Below are 27,201 nucleotides of genomic sequence, written 5' to 3'. Positions count from 1 at the left end.
CTTCAGGTGTCAGGTGTGGACCCCAAGCCACTGTTCAGCACAGCATATCAGGGTCCCACTCCTACCAACAGTAATGTTTCCATTGACATTCAAGCACAGCTGTTCCCCACCAGATGCTGACACCAAGCTATGGCAGTTGATCAGGCTGCTATACTCCTCGCACTAGAAACTCTTGGGTGGTGCAGGGGCAGTCAGCCTGGCTGTGGGCACCTGTAATTTCCTGCGGCCCCCCAAAATGCTGTGAGGGAGAAAGTTTATTTCTCTTTTCCCTGGCAGGGAGATGTGGGGGCATATTTCAATGAGATTGTTCACCCCCAGCTGAGCATCCCTTCTGAAATCAGAAGATATGAAAGAAAGAAAAACTTCTCAGATTCCTGCAGCTTGAAGGTTAAAATGCAGGAAGACAGCCAGGGTGGGGAGCTTTTGTGCGATGTTTCCTACCTATGTTGCCCTAACACAGGCATATCTCAAGAGCAGTTAAGAACACGTAGGGTTTGAAGTAGGTGCAGTGCCAACCTAAAAATCATGTTCAGTCCATCACTGGTCTTAAATGTTTCCTTCCTTGTGAGTATGATGTTGTGCAGCCTGCTGCAAAGTACTGTTTGTTCAGTGCCACGTAATCTGCAGAGCTATTAATTGCTCGTGGGAAAGATCCAGTTAGAAAGTGCGGTGAAACACCCTAATAACTTGAAAGACTATACAATCCATGTTTCATTAATCTTCTAAATACATATTTGCACAACATATTAAAAGTGCAGGAATTATATATTTTACATATACAAAAGATGACCACATAATGGTTCCATGAGATCTTTGATCCAAAATCCCCTTTCTGATCTGTGTGGCAGATCTATTTCTTGCTTGTTTGTTTGTTTGCTTTTCTGGCCAGAAGCATACAGATTCTTGCCTCTGTACACAGGGAGAACAGAATGTCCTTAACAAAACTCATTAAACACAACAAAGCAGCTCTAACCTACAAATCTATCAATGGAAAGTTTTACATTTTCTTACAATGGTCTTTCAGTGGGTTTCATGCTGTGACCCAAGACCATAGGATGTGTCATGGACATCTGTGAGGGGTCCATGAAAGGTAACTAAGCACAGCAAGCTTAGCCATGCCTTTCAGCAGTCTAGGGAGTCAACCAGTCAGGTAAGGTTGAAAACCAGTCATCTAAACAAGCATATATAATCTTTGTACATAAAAGAAGCTATGACCTCTTTTGAACCATGGGATACCATTTCATATTACAAGAAAAGCTTCACAAAGAGAAGAAAGTTAGCTGCATCTTTCAGTCAGGACATGCCTTATGCACAACTAGACTAAAAAAAGACATTTAATTATGGCAGCAAGGAGCTCAACAGGGTAAATTACCTTGAGAAACAGTGTGTGTTAGCTTGTGACCAACTGTTTGCACAGTCACCCATCAGCTCAGGCTGCACACAGTATAAATTTGTCTGCCTCAAAAATGCCAGGCAGATAACCCTGTAGTCATAGCTTACCATAAGGAAGAGGCACATCATTATACCTGTATATTTTAGTAGTGTTTCCACATGACAACTGGTTCAGTGGCTGCTCATGAACCTAAGACTTGAAAGGCCTCTACTCAACACTTCTTTAAATATAATTTTTATATGCAACTTTCAATAAGTTTCTAGCCTCCCATCTGTAAAATGAAAATAATATTCCTTGCATCTGTGCTAAGAGACACTATGAAGATAAAGATTTTGCAGAAAGGTACTTTTATAACTTAGATTATTGAATTCTGTCAATCAACTTTGCCAGAGATGACATCAAATTGTGTACTCAAATAGTGAAGGGGAAAAAACCATAACCAAACCCAAACAATTATGCAGTTTAAGCTCCCTCAAATCTTCCTTTTTTTGCCATCCTGTTTTGCCCTCTTTATCCATCTCAAAGACTGATTAGTTTTGTTAAAGATGCACCAGCCTTCTCAGTTCTATTTGTGAGTATTTGGAGACAGGCTGCAATGAAAAATCTGATTGTAACTTGTGAATTCACATTGAAACCTGTTGAGATCATAGGCATGTGTCAACATTTGCTTTCCATTCTTGTTTATGTACTGTTCAAGATCACTGAAAATCACACCACCTCTCCCTTCGGTTTACAGCAGTCCCACTCTATTTTCAAAGTGAACTTGTATTGCCGATCCAAAAGCAGTACCTTGCACCATCTGTTTGCAAGACAGAAGGTTCTCCATTGTCCTTGTATCTTTAGAGGTTAAGAAAAATATCTGATATTTTGAAGACAATCTAAGCAGTCTGGATTTAAATGGGAACAACCACTACCATGACTAAGGAATGCTTGCTGGATATGGCATGAAGTACTTCAAAGAGCATCCTGGGAGGAAAGGGGAAAAACATGAAAAGGAATCAGAAAGATTTCATGAGAGACATATGAATGGTTTCCAGATGTAAGATCAAATCCAGGTTGCTGTGTCAATGGATCAGAACATAGATCACCACGTACCGAATTCAGAGGTAAATGGAAGTAGTGGGGGCTGTTATACTCTTGCCAAAGTCAAATTAAGACAACTTTCACAATGAGTAAGCAGAAAAATATAAAAAGTTAGGGGAAAGAAACTAGTACAGTCCAACCCCCCTTTCACCCCAAACTTCTTTGCCTCCTAGGTCTTCTCTAGCTACCTTGCCTTTAGTGTTTGGAGTGGCAGCTGGTTCTATGCAGATCCTCTTTATTTACTTTTGCCCTAATTACTGAGTGGTTCCTTCCAGACTGAAAATACAGCAAAAGATCTGCAGTTTCAAAACTGATTTAACAATTAGCTTATGTTGCCTCTCCACCTAAAAATGCTGGCCACACCCAGATAGGCTACACTGCCCTTCTGTTGGGAAACGTGGAGATCCAACTACAGACACACAGTCCATCATGTCTTTCTACAGATACTAGGTGTTATTAAAACAAAAGTACCGCCTATCCCTCATTTAGGGTTTTATTTTACAGAACAAATAAAAAGCATGACTTCTTAAAAGGCATAGTATTTTATCTGATGCTTTTCCAACTGGATCCTAACAGCTTTCATTGAGGCTGAATTAAGAGTCTTTTAAAACGTGTAAAGACTATTGCTGACCTATTTAAAACAAAGATAAACAACAACAACAAAAACCCTCTCCATGACAAATTCATTCCACTCTCTTATTTTTACTACAGACAGTCATACAGCCTAAAATCACAACCAAGTATAAATTTTTACTATTCTCATGAGGACCATTGAAATGAAAGCATTTGCTTGCTGAGCTTCATTGACTGAAAAACATCTTGACTGGGTACATTTAAAAATGCTGCTTATCTGAACTGTTTCAAGAGATTAGTTTGCATATTTAATATGTTAACATTTCACAAGTAAGAAGATTTCCAAGTGACTTACTACAGGACATATAACTCAGCAGAGCCTTCAGTCATTTAAGTTGGTACCTTAGGCAGTAAATGCCAGCTACACCATTGCACACCACCTCAGAGCCCACCCGTGGCAGTAAGCCAGTTTTGCAGATCCTGTTCCAAAATCCAGGTTAGATTCTGTCTTTCAGCAGGCTATTTCTCAGTGGTTTATATTTTCACTGTCACTAGCAAGTCAGTAAGACTGCATATCTTTTGAGGTCTGATTAATTTTGCCTCAACACTACCGAAATGCCAAGTATAAACTTTAACTCAGGTTCAGAAATGTTAATCAGTTTTGAAATATCTATAGATTGCATATATATCAAGGCCCATAAATACTCAGAGATGTCTGTCAGGTTCCACATGGCATTAACAGTCTTGTTTCTTTCTAGCTGAAGGCCCACCAAGTCAGGTGTTCATCAACACTGATAATGAAATACATCATCTTGAAACAAAACAGTCTTGTATTAAAGTCTTCTAAGTTATAAAATGTGAAAATATAGCTCTTCTAGGATTTATGTTTACTCACATTCTCAAATAATCTTTTGATTATTTACTCTTTAAGAGCTGCCACTGGCCACATTGGTTAAACATTTCTGTAAATATTGATGTCTAAGGTAATCCTGCGTATCAGATCTGCATTAGATTATCAACATAATATGATTTTTGTGGTTTAAACCTCTACCATTATACTAGGTATACAATTTATAGGAATCTCCAGCCTTCAGGATATAAACTAATCATTAATTTTGTGAAAGAGGAAGAAACTTCCCCCAGAGCAGTTTTATTGCTTAACAGTATGCTATATTAGGTCTGCTACTTACACTGGAGTATTTTGTGCTGGAAACACCAATTAAGGATCCCAAACTTCATGGCCTCATACTAAACCAAAAAATAATCTGTATTCTTACATCCAGCTTAGTAGGAAAAAAAGCTCACAGAAACTATTAGTTATGCCTTCATCCATGAACGAATATACTCAGCCAACCTGGAAAAAACAACAAAGATTTCAGTCCACAGCCAGAGGTCCACGCACTGAACCTGTGCTCTGGAAAGATGTTTTCCATTCCCAGAAGAAAGGGTGAGGCCCCCTTTTCCAGCCAGATCCAAGCCAAGGCTGATTTCAGCAGCACTGTGCCATTTTCACTGGCTGCGTACCCAGCTCGCTGTTCTGAAGTGGCACCTGGAGCACACGGCTCTTGGAGCAGCCATCGCACTCCGGAGACATGGGGGATGCTTGGAGACACTGCTAGCAAGACACCCTTGCTTTCTCGGCACAACTAAGCCTCCTCCTTCCCAGTAAACTCCAGCCACGGCCTGAGATGTAAACTACAGTCAGCCTATACACCAAAGAGATGTCATGTATGTGTATGCGTACGCTGACTAGTCCCATCCCACAGGAAACCTCCAAGGAAGAAGGGGTCCTTGAGGAAAAGCCTCAGCAGGTCTTCTCCCACCAGGAGCTACAGAGCACAAAGGTCTCTCCTTCAAAGGAGGTGGGGAGCTGCCCGTAACCTCCAGCTTTCCTGAGGTGTTTCAGGAAAACCTGAGGTGTTTAAGGAGGCTCAAGACTATGTGTATTTGGAAGTATTTTGTCTATGAAGGGACTCTGGAGACCTTAGGGTAGAGGAAAGCAAGACACTCCATTGGTTAAACTGAAAGGACTTGAACTAACACCTTCTAAAGGGCATAAGGAAAAGTTTCATCAGTCAGAAGTCTCATTCTGAAAGTCATTTATGGTCTCCCAAACTTGGCTGCTCTTGGCTTGCAGTGAGGCACAGGTCTGTCAGTCTGAGTTACCTCTGAATGCGGAGCTCAATTTTAAGCTTCACTTTGAATTAATTTTTAATTAGATACTTTAAAACATTTTAGTGAGAAACCATAACATTATTTTTGGATGTTCAGTTTGGCAGACTGAAAAAGGGCTGGTATTTCAGAAGGGCTGGCATTCTGCAAATAAAGGCCTTTTAGAGCACACCTCAAAGCCACTTATACTTACACAAAACCACTTATACTTACACAGATCTGCCCAGCACCTGCCTTAGACACAGACTTGAGAAAATGCTGCTCTGCACTGGGAAGGAGGTAGCAGTGATGTGAACAAGAGACATCAGGTCCATGCTGGGGTGCTCACATTCCCTCACCCCACCTACCAGGGACTGAGTATCAGATACTAAAACAACCACATTTGCTCTCTGCATTCCTGCACTCATACATGAACACACACACTTCCCTAACAAACCAGCTTCCTGATCAGTTTTTGAAAAGAAACTCACATAGACTTGCCAAGCAGCCCAGGTTGCAGAAGGCTTGTCTCACAACCTTGGGTTGTCAATCCAGCAGCAGTCCACTAGCTCTGCTTTTAAAATAAAGCTGTGATTAGCCTGAAGGAAATAAAGTTTGCCTCTTACAGCAAACTGTTTAACTGCACTTTTGACAGTCTTCAACGATACCACCAGACAAGGACGGGAAGCAGCTCCTTTTCATTATTATCACACATGAAAAACACTTGCAAGCTCACCTGGCTTCCCATATATCACTTTTCTACACAGATTTGCCATGGTGTCTGAACTGTCTTCCCCCACCTGCTCTGCCAAATTATTATGGTACAAGCGCTTCGCAAAAAAAGCACAATTGCTTGAAATTACACTAGAGTCAAATATTGATAAAAAGGTGTCACAGAGGGAATGAAAACTAACTGCTGTGAAATTTAATGAAACCCACTGTGTGCCAAGGGCACAGGCAGGCAAATTGAATTTAAAAAGGTGCCAAGCAGGGAAGCTTGTAATCAGACTAGCCACTATGTTAGATGAGATAAGCAGAATGACCTTTCTCTATCACGAGATCAAAACAGACTGCAATTCTTATGCATGAGATGAAAAGTTACAATATTTATCCTCCCAGCTTCCTGTGTTCTTAACACTGGATCTCCAGCTTAGTGGCCTGAAATGGAATTTGCCATCTCCAGCATAAGGCCTGTCCCAGCCCTTGCAGGTCACCAAGCTCTTTCCTGACACAGTTTTTATTGCAAATTCTTATGGAAAAGAGGAAGAAGCTAAAGAGAGTAGTGAATGGCTCCGCATAAGCTATCTTCAGCCATTGTGTCCCCTTCCACAGCCTGGGGAATGAATTGGACTCAATGGAGGAGAGTAGGAAATAGAAGATAATGCTAACATAGGAGAAGAAGCAAGCAACGGCCTCTGTTCAACAGATAGCTTAGTGCTCACAAGGAGAATGGTTTCCAAAGCATCATTCCATTGTAGCCCGTTAAAAAAATCATTTTACTCCTCAATTATTATAACAGTGTGTCATGGTTTCAGCCCAGCCGGCAACAAAGCACCACACAGCCACTTGCTTATGCCCCCCCCTCCCCAGCCATGGTGAGATGAGGAGAAAATACAAAGGCAGGCTCGTGGGTCGAGACAAGGACTGGGAGGGATCGCTCCCCACTTGCAGTCACAGGCAAAAGACAGGCTCAACTTGGGGAAGAAACAAAATCAATCTAACTTACTACCAATACAATCAAAACAAGGATATTAGGAAGTAAAACCCAACCTGAGAACACCTTCCCCCCAGCCTTCCCGCCTCCACTCCCGGTTCTCTCCACCTCCTCTCCCCGGCGGGCGGCGCAGGGGAACAGGGATGGGGGTTGGGGTTGGTCCGTCATACCTGGTCTCTGCCGCTCCTTCCTCCTCAGGGGGAGGAGGACTCCTCCTCACTCGGGCCCTGCTCCGCCGTGGGGTCCCTCCCGCGGGAGACAGCCCTTCACCAACTTCTCTGGCATGGGTCCTTCCCGCGGGCTGCAGTTCCTCACAGACTTCCCTGACGTGGGTCCTTCCCGCGGGCTGCAGTTCCTCATAGACTTCCCTGGAATGGGTCCTTCCCACGGACTGCGGTTCCTCACAGACTTCCCTGGAATGGGTCCTTCCCGCGGGCTGCGGTTCCTCACAAACTTCCCTGGCATGGGTCCTTCCCGCGGGCTGCAGTTCCTCACAGACTTCCCTGGCGTGGGTCCTTCCCGCGGGCTGCAGTTCCTCACAGACTTCCCTGGAATGGGTCCTTCCCATGGGCTGCAGTTCCTCACAGACTTCCCTGGCGTGGGTCCTTCCCGCGGGCTGCCGTTCCTCACAGACTTCCCTGGAATGGGTCCTTCCCGCGGGCTGCGGTTCCTCACAAACTTCCCTGGCGTGGGTCCTTCCCACGGGCCGATCTTCAGTCACAGACTGCCCCAGCACGGGCTTTCCCACACAGTCACAGCCATCTTGGGGGGCCTCTGCTCCCCTCCATGGGCTGGGGGGGCAGCCTGCCATCTCACCACGGGCTGCAGGGACATCCCCTCCTCCAGCACACCTCCTCCCCTCCTTCCTCACTGGCCTTACTGTCTGCAGAGGGGTTCCTCTCACATTCCAATCCCCTACTCACTGCAGGCTTCCCCTCTTAAAGCTGCTCTCCCACAGGTGTTACCACTGTCACTGATGGGCTCAGCCTGGGCCAGCTGCGGGTCCGACTTGGAGCCAGGGAAGCTTCTAGCAGCTTCTCACAGGAGCCACCCCTGCAGCCCCCTCCCCTGCTACCAAAAAACCCCACCACACAAACCAAAACAGAGTGTTATTTTGCAATAGTGTTAAGAAAAGCCTGATATCGCAAACAGAACTGTGCTTGCATTCATTTATGGGAGTAATCCCTCAAACTCTGGCTGAGGACAAGGGACAAAAAAGCTGTGTAACCCATCTTTGTTGGAAATAGCTTCAGCTACATTCATTATTTCAGTGGCTTGGGGAGTTATCCGTAGTTTGGGGGACAGACGGGAAGGGCACATCGGTATTTGCCTTGGCCCTGGGCCACACAGAAGGGCTCAGGGTCTGCGTCTTTGCCTCACTGATGGGTTTCATCACCACAACCTGCTCAAACTTGCAGCCTGGCCTGAACGCCCGGATTCTGCTCTCGCTGGTCTGCCAGTGATCCTGGAACACTTTCCAGAGAGAAAGTTTCTTGTTAGAGAGATTTGCAGTACCGAACAAAGCTCTCCAAAGCCAGCCATTGGGTTTCTTGTAAAAGGACTTCTCATAAAAATGTCCTGACTTTTATAACAATCTCTTGATTTTGCAGAATGAGCCTGTAATGGTTTGGGGGTTTGTCTTGGCTGTAAAGAGTTTTATCCCAGTATTTAGTCCATTCATCATGTTTTTACTGCTGTGCCAGAAAAAGGACTTGAAAACTAACAGAATTCCTTGAAATCTGAAACACGCTACAGCACAGAAGTCTTAAGTTTTGTATTTTCCTGCATGTAACCCCTACAGCATCTGAAAGACCCTCTACGAGCCAGCAGTAGCAGCAGATACGTATGTCTGCAGGTATGGCAAATGGAGCTTTACCAGGGGCTGGAGCTCCTCCAGCCCCCTCTTGTCCCCCTCCGCCTGCCTCCTTCCCCCAAAGCACCCTGTTCCCCTTGCCCAGCTTTGCTTACTGTAACCTGGGCCTCTGACTGCTCCCACCGTTCTGAGGATGCAGTTGAAGTAAAAGAGCTTTTCGAGAGATGCAGGTTATCTGAAGAGGAAACTCTACCCATGAAAGTAATACATCTGTCATTTGTTACTAAGCCAACATTTAGAGGTCTCCTTTCACTTACTCCTCTACAAAGCGCAAAAGAAATTCATCAGCATCAGTTCTTATCATATTAAAAATGCAGTGAATTGAAAGCACCATTAAGTTCCTGGTCTGCCTTTCTCTCAGATAGGACTTCTTTGGAGCAGCAACTGTCTCTGTCTCTTCCCCCAGCACAATGGATTTCTAGAATTTCCTACATTACAACAAACACCACCATAACAGGAGCAACACTGCACAGCTGAGGGTGTTTGTACAAATTTGCCAGGCAGATGTACTAATCTCCAAACAACATTTAAAGCTCCTAGTCATGCAGCAGCACCTGGGCTGAGTCAGAGCAAAGTTTGAAATGAAGTACAAAGAAATCTCCTCTCACACATACACTCACAAAGTTCCCTCAACATCACACTACCCCAGTTTCTATAGATTCCCAAACCTAAGCACTTTTTGGCATGTCCTGGTAACCCTTCCCAGTAACTGGCATTCAGCTATATTGTGCCTGATGTGAATTGCTTGTGATGCTCTGAATATCAAGTTCATGCTGATTTAAAAGAAAAAAAATTAAAAAAAAATACATCATGAATAGGCTTTCAGCTAGCTGCAGACTCAGACAAAAGCCCGAACTTGTGAAGAAGTCAGGCAGCGCGCTCCTCAGAAGTCGTAAGGCTATTTCTTACACTCCACTATGTTAGCGGGTTTCATATCCTTTCACAGGGTGCTGTATTTCAGAAGCAGCTTTTGTTATTCCAGATTGATCATTCATGGCTTTATCTCAAATCTTTTCTCCTCAATGCAAGGGACAAACTCCATATCCCTTCGCATTTATTAGAAAACCATTCTTCTCAAACCAACAGTACCACTTTATATTACAAAGGCATCTTTATTGGGAGACAATGCAAGACAACTGAACTGTCAGATTGCAAAGGAAAGGGTCAAATCTTTACATTACTACAGAAATGATATGGTGTTTATCAGAACTCTGCATTTTCTGCTTCATTCTCTCTGGAGCCTTTTGGATCATGCTACAAGATAAAAATAACAATGATTTCTAATAGGTAATTGCTTAGGCTTTCTTTCATTAACATTTTCTTTATATTCCTACAAACTACTGCCAAGCTTACTTAAAAGTCTGTTAGCCCTGTAAAGAACTGTACCTGCAAATCAATTCAAAATGGTCAGTCCCCCTGAAAAACTGAGGTTTACCAGGCTTATGCAGGAAAATGTAGACTCAGCTCATGGTACAGCAACCCTCTCAAGAAAGAGATTTGTTCTAAGGCGTTAGTCCTGCTGCAATTAATATTCCATATCTGGGGAATTAGGCAGGATCTGGCATCCCATGAAGGTCTCCGCACTCCTACACAGCAGCAACCTCCTCCAAATCCCACTAGCCACAATGAGAAGCAACGGCGCTGAGCTCCAGATCCTGCCCTCCCCTGGATCCCATGGAGGAATATTGCTGTTGATTTCAGCAGGTTGGACTCTAAGGAAGAGCCAGTCTGGAGGGAAAAAAAGTCTGCCTCTGTTCTCAGATGTACCTGTGACATCAGGGGACTGACAGTGGAACGAACAATGTGAATGAGATCTAATCAAGCCTAGTGAATCAGCCTTACCACCAGCATTGTCAGGGTGCATTGACCATGCCCAGTTTTTCATGCCTGAGAAGATACAGGACAGCTACTAGAAGGGATCTGTCAAATGCAAATATTGTGGTGGCAGAGCCATCCCAAGACCAAGGAGAGGATGTCCTTCTTGGTCCTGTGTGACTTAAGGCCATCTCCACACGGTCTGAATGCCACTTAGGACCTTGCACTTAGGCAATATAAAAAGCTTAACATCACTGAAGTCAACAAAGGTATTCCACAGAGCCAAAGGAAATTCTTGAGCAGGGAGCCAGCCAACACAATGGGCACTGCAAGGCATGCAGCTCTGGGTGGAGTTTTGGTTGTACAAATACATACTATGTTTCTTAATTACATAGTGCTCCTTCCTAACTCCTCACTGTGTGGAAATGATACATTGGTTGCCCTCAAGTTCTACACCCGACTTCATTGAAATGATGGAGATTGAAAACTGTCTTGTACTTTATAAAGCCAAAGTTAAAGACCTTAGAAGGTAAAAATGTGTATTGGAGAAGTAAAAGAATGTGAGCAAGGAAAGGAAAATGCAGGTTGAATATTGTGAGAAAGTTCTGAGTGGAATACCTAGTAAGCTGAGTTTCCTGAGAGAAACGAGAAAAAAACCCACATAGACATTTAACACCAGACTGGAGAAAATCCTGGAAAATACACCATTGGGAACAATCCTGTCCTGTCTGTAGGGCGTATGACCTCATATGCACTGGAAAATATTGAAACATTTTGATGCCTAAATGAAGTTCCCAGCAATATTTGAGTATTTCATAGAGCTCAGGAAGCAAAACAAGCCAGATCTTTCAATGCAGAAACAAAATTGCTAAATCCAACCCAGATTCTGCTCTAATCAACACAAATGCAGAGGATCTGAAGTGAAGTAACTCTGAATTTACTTTGACTCTACACCAGCAAAATAGGCTATTTGCTCCCCTGCCTCACGTTTTCTGAAGTTTCATTAGGTTATGCAAGCAAAGCCTTTTGAAATGAAAAGTGTCACAGAAGTGCTGAGCGTCATTGTTCCTTTCTAATAAAAGAAGGGGAAAAAAAGCAAGAAGCCTGAACTTCATTCTACAGATAAGTAAAACAGCACTCCGGGACTTCTTTAGATCAAAAATTCTGTTCTTAATGCAAAATTCTGCTTAAACCCAACACAGCAGCAGCAATATTCAAAACATCACTTTTATATTCAACATCAATAGGAAAACAAAGAGAAGTAAAGAGATTCTTCCCAATATTTTAGCAGCATCTTTTATTTTTTCTAAAACATCAGCATTTCCATTTTAAATGTGCTTCCGAAGCACTTAAAATTTAACTTGCAGAATTCACTCCAGGCTGAAACTCTGCAGGTTTTTTTCCCCCCTGTATTTAGCCAAAATTTACATTAGGAGTAAATATAATTGAAAAAAAAAAAACCAAAACAAAAACAACCCCCCCAAATGAATGTACGTTTCAAAGCACAATTTAATATAAACAAGCTAATTCACTGGGGTAGCTCTTCAAGAATAAACTCAGCTTCGGAACCACACCCATTTTAGGCTAATGTCACGATCAAATAATCTTACCTCTAGGATAGAAATACTGATGTCATTTGTACTAAGTGTCACTGACTTCAGAGGACACACAAAAATTCGCAGCCCATAAGGGCCCTGCTGCTTTTTTAGTAAGATTTTGAAACACCAAAGAGTCAAGGTATCTGAAGTGGTTGGGGACAGAAAGAAAAAAACACAGACAGACAACTAAGTATGAAGGCTACTCTCTGCATCATTTCTCTTCTTCAAGTTGCATCTCCACTATTCCAACAGCATTACAACTCCCTGCTTGCTCTGCACCACTCATGACCTTGCTGGCAGGGATGGCCTCCTAAGAGCTACCGATTCTGCACTTTGTGACCAGTAATGTTTATTACTGATGCTTCCTTGCTAACCTGCTTCATTAAAATGGTTGGTGTTAGCTTAAATAGCAAATCTTTGCTAACTCAGGTCTCCTTCAGTGGGACTCCTTAGGGAACAATTGCACAAAAAGCTGTGCTGTTAGATCTGTCAGGGCAACAGCCTTTAGCAAGGCTGCAGTAGGAACTTCTGTGAGCAAGGTGAAGGCAACCATAGGAAAAAGGATCCTCTCTTAAGAATATACAGAATCTAAATCTGCACCTTTTCTTTACCTATTTCAGATATGTATGTGCTAACTTTGATTCCCCTCCAGTCAGATTTGGTGGCCCACGCATAGAGGAAAGATTCAAGCAATACAGGCTACCTCTGATTAAGAGAGTAGGAATCTAAGTAATGTCATTTATGAACTGAGAGTGACAGAGGACATATATTGCATCAGTTTGGCTTCAGTCCTGAATTTGTCTTATATTTTAACTCCCGTCTGAATACAGCAGAGAGAGAGCTGGCTAATCTTCAATAAAACATATGATACAAAATCTGTTAAGATAACATCCCTGTCTAAATTTCCTTGTTCTCAATGTCTTCCCAAACAATACTACTTCCCTGCCTTACTCATCTGGACTCCAAACATAATTCCAAGAATTTGACTCTGTGCTGTACCACAGCATGTGAAGGTCTCTTGTGGTGCTGGGAAGCAGATACCGAACATAGGCAGTAGCAGTCACTGGATGCAGTTTAGCAAGTAAAAGTCAAGCTGAGAAGGGATGAAGCTGCAAAACAACACACTGCACTTAATCTTTTGGTGGATGCCTATAGAACACTGGAGAGAGAACTGTTGTGAAACATAGCAGCTATGAAGCAGCTTCTATACAGGTTGTTCTGGTAAAAAAACCACAACAGAGCACAGCTTAAATGGATTAAAAACAACCTAACTGTTGGCTCTTAAAAAAAAAAAAAAAGATCCTCAAGAAAATGTAATTTTGCAATGATATATTCTTGGTGCTACATTTTTAATATTTGCATTAATGATCTGGAAGAAAAGCAGTTGGGGTAATTCACCACTGGAGCAACTAAGGAAGATCCTGCTTTTCTCAAAGTTAATTAAATTCAGACCAGAAGCTTTTTTCTCCGGGATATCCTCTTTTTCAAACCGAAATTATATGAAGGCTGTCCTATGACCTGTGCTACAGCAGACCTCAGACTAAATAGTCACAGTGTTCTCTGCTGACCTTATTATTGCTAAATCTATGAGCCTATGACATGACATGCAATCACTCACTCGCAACATTTAACAGTGCCGTGTTCCTTGTTTGCTCTTCTTCTGTTACCTTCTGGTGAAGCATCTGTTCCTTTCATATGCCCCTCTTGCAGTGTCTTTCTATGTGCATGTATACACTGGATTACTACCCAGCCTGCAGCTTGTCGTTGTCTAGGATGAGGATTGCCCTGTCACATGCCTATATGAGCATAGCAAAGTCACTGAAGCTTTGCATCTGACAAGAGGAAAGAGAGGAAGCTGTGGCAAACCAGCCCTGCGCAGCTAACCTGCAGGTGAAGAAGGGGACTTGGTGTTTGAGAGAAGCAGATGCCCCTCCCTAGCCTCTCCCCAAAAGTTAGCCTTTTGAAAAATATTTTTAGGCCAAAGAGGATGAAAGAATGAAAAGGCCATTTTTGTATGTTTTTATGCCTGGGTTTTTTTCAGGTACAAATATCAGGAGGAGTGGGAAGAATATGTATAGATGGGGGAAATGGTTGAGATAGATAGGCTTGGGAGAACTGCAGAAGAGTCTGGGGTAACCGTTTCCTTCCTGGAAGTCTCTTGACCATCTCAGATCCTCCCTGTCTGCAGCAAGGCTCTTCTTAGTTACAATTTCTCCCTATAGGCAGAAAATGATCCTGACCATAATCTTCCAGGCAGAAAGCAGAGAGTCTCACTTCAGCTGTCAGACAAAATAATAGCTACTGGTCACTGCCTGCAGTTCTTTTCCTCTGGCTCCACACAAACCTTTCCCAGGAGTTTCTAGTCCCTGTAGTCAACTGGAACTACCCTCACCAAAGCCTCTAATGACTTTTTCTTAGCCAGTCTCAGAACTGAGATGGCCTTCATTGTCCTTGACGCACAGCTTGTCTTTGACTGCCAGCCATGTTTCTTGAAACATGACTTAGGTTCAGTGACTCTCTCTCTCCCAAGAGTCTCCTCTTACTTTTTAACTGTTTCCCCAAGCATTTCCTTTGAGGGAGAGCTGCTTCTCTACATGGTCCCACAGTGCTATGACCTAGTGCTCTTCCCTTCTTTGCCCTCTACATTTTAGACCTTGATCGTCTCACCTGCAAAGTCAGATTCACTCATTAATACGCTAACAACTTGCAGATGTCCTTTCGATCTGTCTCTTTAAAATCTCCAGCCCAAAATCTCAAAGGCTTTCTCTAAGATTTCATCACAGACAACACAGAGCCATCACCCCACACTCAACTTTCTCCTCATCTTGATGGAGCACTACCTTATTCTTCTGTCCTCTGCACCCAGCAAACACTTGTCCTGAGCACCCTATGGGTGATGGAAACTACTATGGCTGCTATTGGCATAGCACACTTGGAGAAGGATTCTGCAGCAATTTCATGTGGTGCTGAGAGCTTTTTTCAGAAGGCGACATTTTTTTTCTGAGACAAAATCAGAAGTTGTTAGGATCTGTGTCTCCTTTTTCTCAAATAACCAAATGCTCCTTTCATCACCCCCCTTCTTCAAGAGCTCTCCAGATTTTCTAACCAGCAGTTCAAGGACCATCATTTCAGGAGTTGCAGCACTCCCATGAGACACAAGGGAAACAAGATAGAGAAATGAGGGGAGGAAAAGAAGGAGCTGCTGAAAACTTTACTCATTAACTGAAGGGAGTAGCAAAACTTGTGCTTTACTTGAGTGACTACCATCAATGAGGGATCAGTACTAAAGATGACAGTACAAATGGCATGGATACCTTGTAATCATGGAGAGGGCTCACTTCTCACATGCCACTCAGAATCAGAGCCAAAGTGTCAGGTTCAGAGGTGTCTAAGTCGGCAGGTTGTTTCATGCTCTGTTCCCTTGGATTTATCCCCTCTGAGCTTGGCTTAGCTGTCCTACGCAGCCAAAGGGAGTTCTGAGCTAGTGCAGTTTTCATCTATAATTCCTGCACACTGACCATTTTAATGAAATGCTTCACCTTGCCAGCATAACACTCTTTAAATTGACCATCCTTGCAATACTTGTGTCTTTTGATCCACTGCCTCTCATAAAATTGGCTAACCTTTAAGTTCATTATGTTCTTAAAATTATTGCTATGTTCTTAAAATCATTGCTCTGCATTCAGAGAGTGAAACTATTCACCAAATTAGTATGTCATATCTGAGCTACTTACCTGCAAATTTCTAGTCTCCCCATTAAAGTGGAATTGACTTGCCACAGCGCAGCAAAAAGAAGATCAATAATTACAGACTCCAATTTGCCAGAGATTTGTTAAACTTCACTTCCTGCTGTCATGCCCTCAATAGTTACAGTCAAAGATACATCCTTGCAATCTGTTCTAGCTACCTTATATATGCCTCAGTTTTCCAAATATTCAAAGGGAACCAGGTGGAAACACTGCACTTACTGTTATCAGTGAAGATGGTATCCATCTACATAACTGTGCCCTCAAGAGGTTACAGACAGCATAACTTTCACCTCAGTTGTCAGTTCTTCGAAGCAATCCAACAGAAATGTCCCTGAAGCGTGTTCTGAGACACGGAAGCAGCAGTTTGCCAGCGGTGCACTGCAGACCACTGACAGCCACTGCAGAAATGGCTGGCCTTGGGCTGTTAGCTACTTCTGGTCGCCCACCACCAAATTTCCTTACAAAAAGCTAAAAATAGCATGTTTTTTCATGTAAGCAATTGCTGTAATGGCTACAGAGCTGCCACGTGATCGTGCATGAGAAAGGAAGGAGTTCCTGCAACTGCGAATGGGAGGAAAAGTCTATGATGCGATCTTCCTACTAGGAACAGAAACTTGGCATGTATTATCCCAGAGTCTAAAATACATGTATGCTCTGTAGCCAGGATCATCTGAAATAGCAAATATAGACCAAGTATGTAAGATCAACCAATATCTAAAGAGCCCTTCTGACTCTGCATGGATCTGCAGTTTCTTGCAGGTTCTGCCACTCAATTTTTATGAGAAGAGCAGAGTTATGGTATAAGCACTCATGAATAATTCACTCCCATGAGTTGCCACATACAACTTGGGGAAATCCCAGCTGTAAAACCTTGGCACTGTTTAGCTAGTGCAAGCTGCAGTACTTTTATACAGGTGTTATTCCACTGACCTACTTGGAGTTACTCCTCTTTCACGCTGCTAGAAGAGGAGGATCGGGCTGTTTGCTTACAACCTCTGGTAAGCAAACCTCTCTGCCACCTCTTCACAGCAGTAAAATGCTTCCAGTGTTGGACTAAGTTAGTTTTAGCAACCTTAGTGGTTTGGCTCACCACAGCTTCAGGGGCTTGTACATCTCACCCACTCCTGGACCTCCCATAATACTCTGTTGTCAGTTGGCTTAGTTCCTCATCAAGTCCATGTTTTTAAATCATGTTGAGAAAATTAGTTGGATCCTAGACTAATGGAACACCACTAAAGCAATAAAGTAGCTACACTGAGCATGTCTTTATGCTGGTTTCTCACTTCACGAGAAGTATGGTTTATTCCAACATTTGCCCTCCACCACTGGAGAAGGAGTCACAGGGGGGTGTTGGGGCAGGTGACTCACAAAAAGAAAGTGAAATCGCCTAGCCGTCTCCTTGCCCTAACACGGAAGGTGAATTAATAGCATCACTCAGTGAGCTGCTTACTTCCCCAGGCTTTTTTTTCATATAAAGATAGGAGGGGGTTCTTCTCCCCAGTCAAAAAAAAATTGTCAGGGTTTTATTTGGTTAGATCTCCAAGTGGAGGCCAATTAAAATGACAGTCACTGTAGTGCCACTGAGCCATATTCAAAGCACACATCATGGTATATAACTAAACCTACAACTGTGGTACAGGGAACAAAGAGCTGACGTTCCCGGTTAGTAAATAAAGTGAACAGCTCGTGGCTATCTTGACATAAAACAACCTAATAATTATAGTGCCTAAGTTAGACATCTGAATAAATGTAGTCATGTCATTTAAACAATGAAGCTATACTGATTTATAGCAGCTAAGGATCTGATTAAGCATGTAAGGATCTGATCTTTACCCTAATATGTCCCTTCAGTTCATCCAAATTATTGGCTGTCACCACCTGGCCTCTCCCTTGTGTCCCCACAGTTGGGTTTTCAGCAGGTTAAGAAATAACGGATTCTCACTTTGTTTCTTACACACTTCCAGCAGTGCGCAGTGAAATGAGAGACAACCATAAAAGCCAGTAGAGGGGAAAATTAGACATGCTGTGTAACTCATTTCTGAACTGTAAGCAAAGTTGTTGGCAATTTTCGTTGCATATCACAAGTTTATATTTCTCTGAATTGTCCCCTACCGAGGACAAGCACTACCTGCTCAGGCCCTTCCAGGCGGGATGGGATGCTCGCTGCCTGGGACAAGCAGCTGGGACAAGCTTCAGGGGAGGCCGTGGTGTGGTCTGAAGGGAATTCTCACCTCCTTGCACCGGAGCCACCATCCCGCCTCGGAGAAAGGCACATTCCTTCAGCCCACACCAGTGTCATGGGGAGCGGGGTCCCTCCCGCATCCCCCGCCCACCTGCCCACCGCCAGAGCTGCTGCCTTTGCTGGGGTGGCTGTGAGCAGACATGGGCACAGCTGGCCCTGCTCTGTGGGCAGGCAGGGGAGCACGGCCGCGAGAAAGGGGCCAAAGGCAAATTAAAACCAGTCGAGCCGAGCCAGCAGTTGGAAAGAGGGGGGTGGTCAAAGCACAAGCCTGTGACAGCTCTAAGTGAAAGTAGTCAGACCGAGCGGGCTTGCAGAGTGTCACGAAACCAAAAATACCCTCCACCCCCCGGCCGCCCAGCTGGAATTGTATAATGGAGCAGTCTTCACGAAGCTGAAGCTCGCAGAAGAGCTAACTCTCCAGCAGTTGCTGCACTTTCGAATTGTCAGCCAGATTAAACACAAGAATGCCTGTGGGTCACAAAGCTGAGGGAAGGGCAATGTGATGGGGTCGGCTTGCTCTAAAGTGCAGAAACTACTCAAAAAGCTGGTGGCAGGGCTCCCCGCGGCCGGGAGGGAGCTACACTGGCATCACCTGGATGGAGGCTTGGCACAGGGCCCTTTCCTTGCCTCGGTTGTCTGCCCCAAGCTAGACGGTAATGGAGTTTTTGTCTTGTGCTTCCTTAGGCTGCAGACTTGGGATGTATCCAGACTGCCCTTGCGGGGCAAGTCTCTGTTTGGAGAGGGGAGAGGTGGGGGTCCCACTGCAGCCTGCTCCACTGGGGCATGAGCCGGGGCACCTGACTGGGACCGGACGCTGCAGGACACCCGAAACACTGGTGCCTGTGCTGGCCTGGCACCGAAAGCTTGGGGAAACACATCCCCTTACTGGGGCGGGCGTGCAGCAGGCGAAAGACAGTGCCACTGAGTTGTGTGTCACCGATGATGAGAGAGTGACGATTTACTGGGAAAACTGCCCTATAAAAAACACGCTTGAGGATCCTGTTTCTTGTCTCGTACCCTTCAAATACTCCACAATTATAAATCCTCCATACAATTACAAGCTAAAAAAAGGAGTGGTGGTAATTCTCCCACATGCTGTCTGGCCCGTGGACTCAACAAACCTGCGGCACCATCAGCGGGCAGTGTGGGTCAGACAGCCCAGCGGGGCTCCTCCTGGGAGATGGTGGGCCACCTCCACCAGGGATAAACAATCCCCACTTCAAGCCTGGGCCACAGACTTGTTGCCAGATCCATGCAGCTGCAGAGAGCAGAGGTGGAGGGAGCTGTGCCAGTGATGGGGGTAGGAGGGAGAAGGAAGAGACGTTGTTCCCACATAACACGGCCTCTCCTCTGCAAAACTGCGATGCTCCACAGGGCTCTGCAGCCCCCATGCTTCCTCAGGTACCTCCATCCCAGCTGAGCTCTGCTGGAAACTTCAGCCCACAAAACCGCTGCAAAGACACTGTCCTGCAGAAGTCAACTTGCTGTGCAGCTCCCAAAGGCTGCACGACAACTGGGATGGGACTTAAGCACAAGAGAGGGACCACAGGCGGCTGCGTCTCTGGGCCACTTTCAGGCGTCCAGACAACCAGCTCAACCGTCAAGGGAGCCAAGCGGTCTCCCGTGCTAGCAGAAAGTTTGTCTCATCCCCTCCTCATCCCAACACACCAGGGGAGTCTCTGCACATGTAAATCGACAGCCTGAATGCCCCCATCCCCTCCCAGCATGAGCACTTACCCCCCAGGAACTGGATGCCTCCTGCCACCCTGCCCACAGTCCTGGAGATGAGCTCGGACACACAGCAGCCCATGAGCGCCGTCAGGGCCACCAAGAGGAGCAGCCCACAGCCCAGGCCCGTCACCACCGTGCAGATCCTCCACTCGGCGCTCGGGATGGCCTGGAAGGAGGCATAGCGGCCACACTGCTCCACCATCACCGTCGTCTGGCGGCTCTCGTCCCGGACTGGGTAGGAACACCTCCGGAAAGTGCCAAAGGAAACCGACTTCTCCAGCTGAGACCCCAAGAGCCAGTAGGGCATGAAGAAGCCCACACAGGAGGCAGCGGCGCAGAGGAAGGAGAGGAAGGCCCAGACGACACCGGCACAGGTGAGGCTGGAGGCCATCTTTGTATCTGCTCCAGGACCCCTCGCAATGGGGAGACGGAAAAGCAGCTGTGTATTTTAGAGAAGGTTTATGGATAATCCAGAGTCTCTCAGCCTTGACAAATCCTCGCGCTGGGAGAAGCTCGGATCCTGACAGCCAGGGGGATGTTTCCTCCCATCATGAAGTCAAAGATCCCTAATAAAGTAGCAACACACAAAAAAAGGAGAAAGATACAAGTTCAGTAGTACTGACATTAGAAAAAAATGTTTATCTGCCAGAGTGCTTTTCCTTCCTACAGGATTTTTCATTAAGACATCTCACTTTTCTGTCCCATCCTTGCAAGCAGCCGCCAGAATTGCTGTCAGCGATACCAGCTGCCAGGGACAGTGGGACGGCGGCGGTGGGAGGCAGCCAGCCGGCACAGGCTGCTGTGCGCATCCAGGAATGCTCTGCAGCCACCTTCAGGGGCTCCCCGTGTACTTGCCTACTCACTTTTCTCCACCGTACATCTTGATGTCTCCTGTACCAATGGAGAAAAAAGGCAAGGTCTTGTTTATCCTTAGCTAGTTGGCCCTTCGTCTTGCAATGCCCGGAGAATGTACTCCACGTTATACATGGCCCCGCAGCTTCAGTGCAAAACCACTCGTGGTGCCCAAGGCTTTTCAAGATCGGACCCTTGTGGCAGAGGTAAGCCTCATTAACACCCCCCAAGAGAAGTGTTACGAGGTGGCATGTTTTCCAGCACTCCCTTAAGTTGTTGGCGTCCCTGCACAAAAGGAGCCTTTTATCACTGGACGCCCAGAAGTGCCAGGAGCCCCAACTCCAGGTGGGCTGTTGTTGATGAAGACGTTCCCACATCTTTCGGATTCACTCCCACACAACCTCAAGCAGCACATGATTAAAACAGGGGTCTCTCTCAGTATTTCTGCTCGCTCTCAGCCCAGCTCCTTCTCTTCTTTGTCTCTTCCCAGCTCAAACCCAGGAGCCTTAACCCCTCTGCATCCTTCTCAGACAACTCCCAGCCTCTAAGCTCAGTACCAGTGTGACCAAGTGCGTTTGTCATAGAAACCCACACGCTGCTTCCCAGAGGCTGGGGGTGTATTTCTTGTTAAATCCACACTGGATCATTACTCCAGCTGCATTTGTAAATTCATGATCATTTTTCACAGTTGCTGCCAAATTAATTCCGATAGCTATTTACAGGGGCTTTTCTTTCTAAGCATGATTAGACGCCAATCAGTGAATCCAATTCATGTAGAGGCAATAAAATTAAAACTACTTCAGCACAAGGAGGGAATGTAGAGAGAGAGTCTGTAAGTGAAATTAAGCATGTGCACCACACAGAAGTTTTGTTTACTTTTAAAACACTAAGAAAAAGAAGTCTCTTCTATAATGCTGAAAAAGGCCTACGCCGCTACTTAAGGAGTATACACCTATCTACTTGTAGCCTATCTGCTGAAATGCCTTTCAACCTGCAAAACACCAAAGCCCCGGGGAGAAAAACTTGGGAGAGGGGCACAGTGTGCCTCCATCCCTCCAGATGCATCTTCTGGAGAAGGCTCTGCCTGGGTCTTGGCCTGGCACCAAACGTCTGAGGCAAAGTGGGTCACGGCACTTGGGGGAAGATCATTCCCTGAATCGGGGGAGGAGGTACGGCTGGAAATGGGGGACAACATGGAGGCTTCCAGGGGTAGGACCCCGCAAACCCGCCGGCTCGGGCCGGGCAGCAGCTTTGCCTCCCCGGCAAAGCCGGGCTCTCCGGGGAAGCGGACTCGCCCCTCCGGCCCCGAAACCCCGCTCCCCCGCTCCGGGGGTAGGAGGGGGCGGCGGAGAGATCCGGCTCCCCCCGAGGGAAGGCGGCGGCCGGGAACCAAAACTGGCCGGGGTGGTGCGAGGGGAAGGCTGCGGGGAGAGAGGGCGCCCGCGGGGCCGGTGGGGTGCGAGGGGGAGCGGGGAGAGGCGGGCGGGGGTGCGGGGGGTCCGGGAGGGGCGGGGGCTGGCAGGACAGGGGGGCCGGGAGGAGCAGGCTCAGAGGGGAATGGGGTCCGGGAGGGAAAGGGGGGGATGCGGGCGGGGAAGGGCTGGAAAGGCAGAGGCGCCGGGAGGGCAGGGGATCGGGGGGGGGGGGGGGGGGCGGAGGCAGGAGGAGGACGGAGAGCCGGGAAGACAGGGGGGCCGGGAAGGGAGAGCGGTCCGGGGTGGCAGGGAGATCCGGGAAGGACGGGGGCCCGGGAGGGGTAGGATGCGGGAAGGCACGGGGATGGGAGGGCTGGGGATCCGGGAGGGGAAGGGAGTCCGGAGGTTCCAGTGGAACGGGCAAGGGATGCGGCCGGGCAGGGTGTCGGAGCGGGGAAGGGAATCCGGGAGGGGAAGAGGGTCCGGGGGTGCAGGGGATGTGGCCGTGCAGGGTGGGTAGGGGTCGGGGAGGGGAAGGAGGCTCTGCGGGCTGGGGGATCCGGAGTAGTGCAGGGGATGCAGCGTACAGGGAGTGCGGAAGGGCGGGGGTCCGGGGGAGGAAGGGGGTCCGGGGGGGGGGAACAGGGGATGCAGCCGCGCGGGGAGTGCGGGAGGGCCGGGGTCAGGGAGGAGCAGGAGGGACGAGAGCTCCGGGGGGGTGCCGGGATGGGCCCGGGCAAGGTGCCGGGGAGGCGAAGGGCTACTTACTGTCGCGCCGGGCGCGGGGGCTGCCCGCCGCGGCTGCCGGGAGCACATGGGCGCGGGGCCGGCGGGTGGCGGCCGCCCCAAGCGACTCTCCCCGCGGTCCCGGCGCGGCGGCGACGCGGGCGCTCCGAGGCGGGCGGGACCGGGACCGGGACCCTCCCCAGCCCGGCCCGTCCTTCCCTCCCTTCCTCCGCACGTTCCTCTCTCCCCTCCCCGTTTGATTCCTCGGGAGGCAATGCACTCCGCCGCCTCTCCTCCCCCTTCCCCCGCCGCCGCCTCCCCGGGCGGGACCCGCCGCGGACGGCGCAGTTGCGGGGCCGCGGAGAAGGCCGGGGGCGAGGGGCCGGGCGGGGGGGCGGCGGACGGGGGCAGAGGGGCGCCTCCCCGGGCCCGCCGGGGGCGGGGCGGGGGTCCCGGCTCCGAGGGGTCGGAGCGGAGGCTGGGTGCCGGCTCCCCGAGCTCGGCCGGGGCCGGGGCGGTGGGTCCCGGCTCCCGGGGCCCGGGGCGGTGGGTCTCGATTCCCGGGGCCGGGGCGGTGGGTCCCGGCTCCTCGAGCCCGCCCGGGGAGCGCTGCGGCGCCGCCGGGCTCGGCTCCGCTCCGCCCGCCCGCCGCGGCTCGGCGGCTGCCTGCGGGGTGCGTGGGGCGGTGGAGCCGGGGACGGAGGGGAGGCAAGGGCAGGAGCGGGGGGAAAAGCCGGCGGGGAAGGAGAGTTAGAAGGGAAGGGGGACGGAGTGAGCCCTTACATGGGAAAATATGGGCTGATCTCCTGATGGTGTGCCTGCTATGATAAGTGTGTCTGTGTGTGTGTCTGTGTCTGCGTGCGAGCTGCTGATCCAGCATTTTGATCGCACCAGTTCGGGAGCTGGTCTACAGCGAGAGTCAATGTGACCAGAGTACCAAGCAGCTCACCCCGGCTGGGTTAGGTCAAGCGGAGAGACGGGAGCTCCAGTCCTTTCCCAGAGTGTCTTCAGCGGGAAAGTTTTGGGGAGGGGTTGCCTTCTGGGGGCGAGGAGGGACGGTGCACACACAGCCGCTGGGAGAGGAGAAATTTCCTATTCTGCTTTTTCCTCTCCACCCTGCAGCTTGAATAAATTCCTTCAGACAGAAGACAATTTTATGCCAGGTTTAAATTATGTCAGCACCAGACATGCAAAATCTCTTCGGTAATGTTTCTTTTACAGTCCTGGAACATGGCATGAGATTTAAGTACTGATCATTAATATTAAAGCTAAATGGAAGTGAGGTTTATTGCACTCAGTCTGTGTTTACACCACTTAATAGTAACAACAGTCAGGTTCAGAATTAAATTACAAAGCCACCTTATTGGATTTTTAAATAAGACTTTCCATTTTTTCCCCATAATGCAAAGTTTTAAAATCAGAACGCTACTGAAAATGCCTGTTTTCTCAAGGGATAAAAAATGGATTGGAAAGTATCTAGCAAGATCGAGTTTTCCATCCTAACATTTCAAGTGCATTCTTTAAGGAAAAAGTGCTTCAAGTTGAAGAAGTAGGTTAAATACAGGCTGAGTGCTAGAATGTATGCAATAATGTGCTTCACAAGGAAGACAATGGAGGCATACCCCCAAACCAGCCGTGCCCCCCTGACTACCTCGAGGCTACATCCACCTAGTATACATCTATACTAGCAAGTAATGCGGATCAATCTGATCCGATCAGTTGGTGCTCAGGACCTGAATGATGTTCACACTTTTCCATAGGTTTTTCTGCAGATTCACTCCAGCCTGGGCCTATGGACTGAGGGTCCCATGAGCACTTGGAAGGCAGCAGATGCACTCCTGGTGCCCGTCTTCTGCTTTAGTCCCATCTTCACCTGCTTTGTGTACTCACCACTGCTGGGTAAAACAAAACGTGGTGAGGATGATCTGGAGATCACGCTCCAAAAGCTTGCCCTTGATCCACACCAAAACGTGAATGTGGAGGTGCCCGCGGGCTGGCTGATGGAAAGGGAGCTGGTGTGACTTTCCCAAGGCTGAGAGCTGGAGCCTGCTCTGCAGCATACCATTCTAGCACCCTCCCCTCAAATCAGCTTTCTGCCTGGTGCCAAGCCTCCGCCCCCAAGAGCGCACCAGCTCTCAGGTCTCCACTTCTGCAAGAAGCTGTGCACTTCTTGATGAGTGTAGACACTCTTCATTTACCGCTCTCATGCCTTCACTTGGCTCAGTCAGGTGTTTTGCCTCCTGCTATTCATTTTACCAACACCTGAAATGACAGGGATACTACGGTAACATTGTGGTGTAAAAAAAGAGAAGAATTGAGTACTGTTACTAAATCTACAATTGTTTAAAGACCCGGTCTGACACTCTTTCCTTAGCCAAGGGACTCATAGTTATAATGAAACTGTGATAAATGTGTCTAAATTAGGCATGCGTTGGGATCAGGCATGGGTAGAAATTGCTTGGCATTAAAATGACTGTGGAAAACTTCTGTTTCACACATGTATACAGTTTCTCAGTTAAAACTGGCTTTGTAAACCTAGGGAGAAGCAAACAAGTATGCATTTATTCATGCAATTTATCTCTTCCGTGGTATATGCCAAGGTCCCCAAGTCAGTGTTTGCTTTGCTGATGGCATCTCTACAGCAGTTCATTTACTTCCCTTATATGGCCTTTACATTCACTCCCTGAGCTGCTGCCATTCTGCATTCGCTCATGTAAACTGTATGCTGAATTCTGCATCTCTCCTGAAGCATCTTATCTTGCCAACTGTCTCTGAATGCCCCTGCAAGCTGGATGCATGACTTAGTCACTTATAGGGAAATAAGCTTTATTTCACAATCCATTTTCTGTCAGAGAAGAAGTTTTGTTTTGATTAGAAACAAATTAAACACATTGTGTGTATAAGTTAACATCCAAATTCTTATTCAGTTTGTTTCCTAGTGTTTACAACTCAACATGTTTCAACTGTATCAACATTTGCTGCCCCTTTCAGGGAACATTGTGCTTAGAAGTATTTTTACTGGGAAAGTTAGATGAAATATTTCAATCCACATCTAACCTGTCTGAAAGAAAAAGGGAGTTATTACATGGTGCTTCAGGATCCGCAGTCTCTCTTGTAACCACAAAAGCAGAGAGACCTCCTCAGAGCAGAGCGATCACAAAAGTCGTGATCCCCAGGGTCTTGTCTATACTGAAATAGCAGCTGGTTTTAAAATTGGTTCTGGTGTTTTGAAATTTAAGAGAATCCGCTTTTGAGAAAGCTTCAGAGTTGGTCGAGGGAACCTGAGCCGCAGATTCCCCACTGCTGGAACCACTGGAAGTCAGACTGGATCAAACACTCACAAATACGCTGCCAAGAAAACTACCCTAGCAGGGAGATGGGAAAATATGCTTATAGATTTTACCATTTCTCTTCTCCCTGATCCATTGATTAAGCTGCTGTTACAGCTGGGGCCCTACAGACTCAATGGAGCTAATCAGCACAGCAGAAAAAAGAGATGAAATCCTATCACTGTACCTAAATCAATCCCAGCTAATATACACATCACAGGCTTGGTCACAGACTCTTTCATTACAGCGTATCCTGTAAGACAATCCATTGTCATATAAAATGCCATAGGGGAGCACATATATTCCTGAACCCTGAGGAAAATGAAGCAGCTAGCGAACCTCCATCTCATTCTTAAGTCTTTGACAAGAAAAAGAAACAAGGCGTTTTTATCTTGCAGACCACCGTCTGGTTTTCTCTTGTGTGGTCTGCAGGAGAGTGATCGTGCCGACATGGTTCCGAGCATCTTACAAAACTGGATCTTCAGGTCGTGTCTGTACTTGATTTTTAATGAAAAAGAAAGGTGTAGGCACAACAATAGACTTGAGGTTATGTACTGGGAGCAACAGAAAGTCAACCCAATTATTCAAATACAGTCACTAACAACCAAACAGACAAGTACTGTTAGGAAAATCATCTGATAATTAATATACGTGCCTGAAATTATGTCCAATCCCCAGCAGCTGGGAAAAAACGTCAACTAAACAGGCATAAAAAGAGAACCCCAAGTCTAACACCCTAAAATTTCTCAGAGGAAGGTAAGAAAACCAATTCAAGTCACTAGATCCTAACACATCCACGTGGTGTCTCTTCCAAGTCAAACACATTGCATGTTTTCTACTGTGGGTGGAGCTAGACTCCTCAGATTTTGGGCTGTCACATCTAAACCTGAATCCTGGCCTAAAAACAGTCCTAAACAAAAGATGTTCTCTCCACTTCCACTCCAATACTATATTATG

The 27,201-nt window shown here is 47.0% G+C and overlaps 1 protein-coding gene across 2 annotated transcripts in view; it reads right to left on the bottom strand.

Moving 5' to 3' along the window:
* LHFPL6 (LHFPL tetraspan subfamily member 6) overlaps positions 1 to 24,421 on the bottom strand; it is a 147,272-nt gene extending 122,851 nt beyond the window's left edge. The window contains exons 1-2 of one of the 2 annotated variants that reach the window (XM_075046334.1): positions 22,958 to 23,328; positions 19,929 to 20,488 (exon numbers count right to left, since the gene is read on the bottom strand). In XM_075046334.1, coding sequence (XP_074902435.1) covers positions 19,929 to 20,313 — 385 coding nt within the window. In that variant the 5' untranslated portion in view covers positions 20,314 to 20,488; positions 22,958 to 23,328. Of the gene's footprint in view, positions 1 to 19,928; positions 20,489 to 22,957 lie in introns of those variants that run through there. The other variant, XM_075046333.1, reaches the window with a different exon arrangement.
* Positions 24,422 to 27,201: the final 2,780 nt, after the last annotated feature.

This window comes from Buteo buteo, chromosome 14 (assembly GCF_964188355.1).
Source record: "Buteo buteo chromosome 14, bButBut1.hap1.1, whole genome shotgun sequence".
Lineage (NCBI taxonomy): Eukaryota > Metazoa > Chordata > Aves > Accipitriformes > Accipitridae > Buteo > Buteo buteo.
Note: the sequence above shows the minus strand (reverse complement) of the source record. Positions and strands in the feature narration are given on the sequence as shown.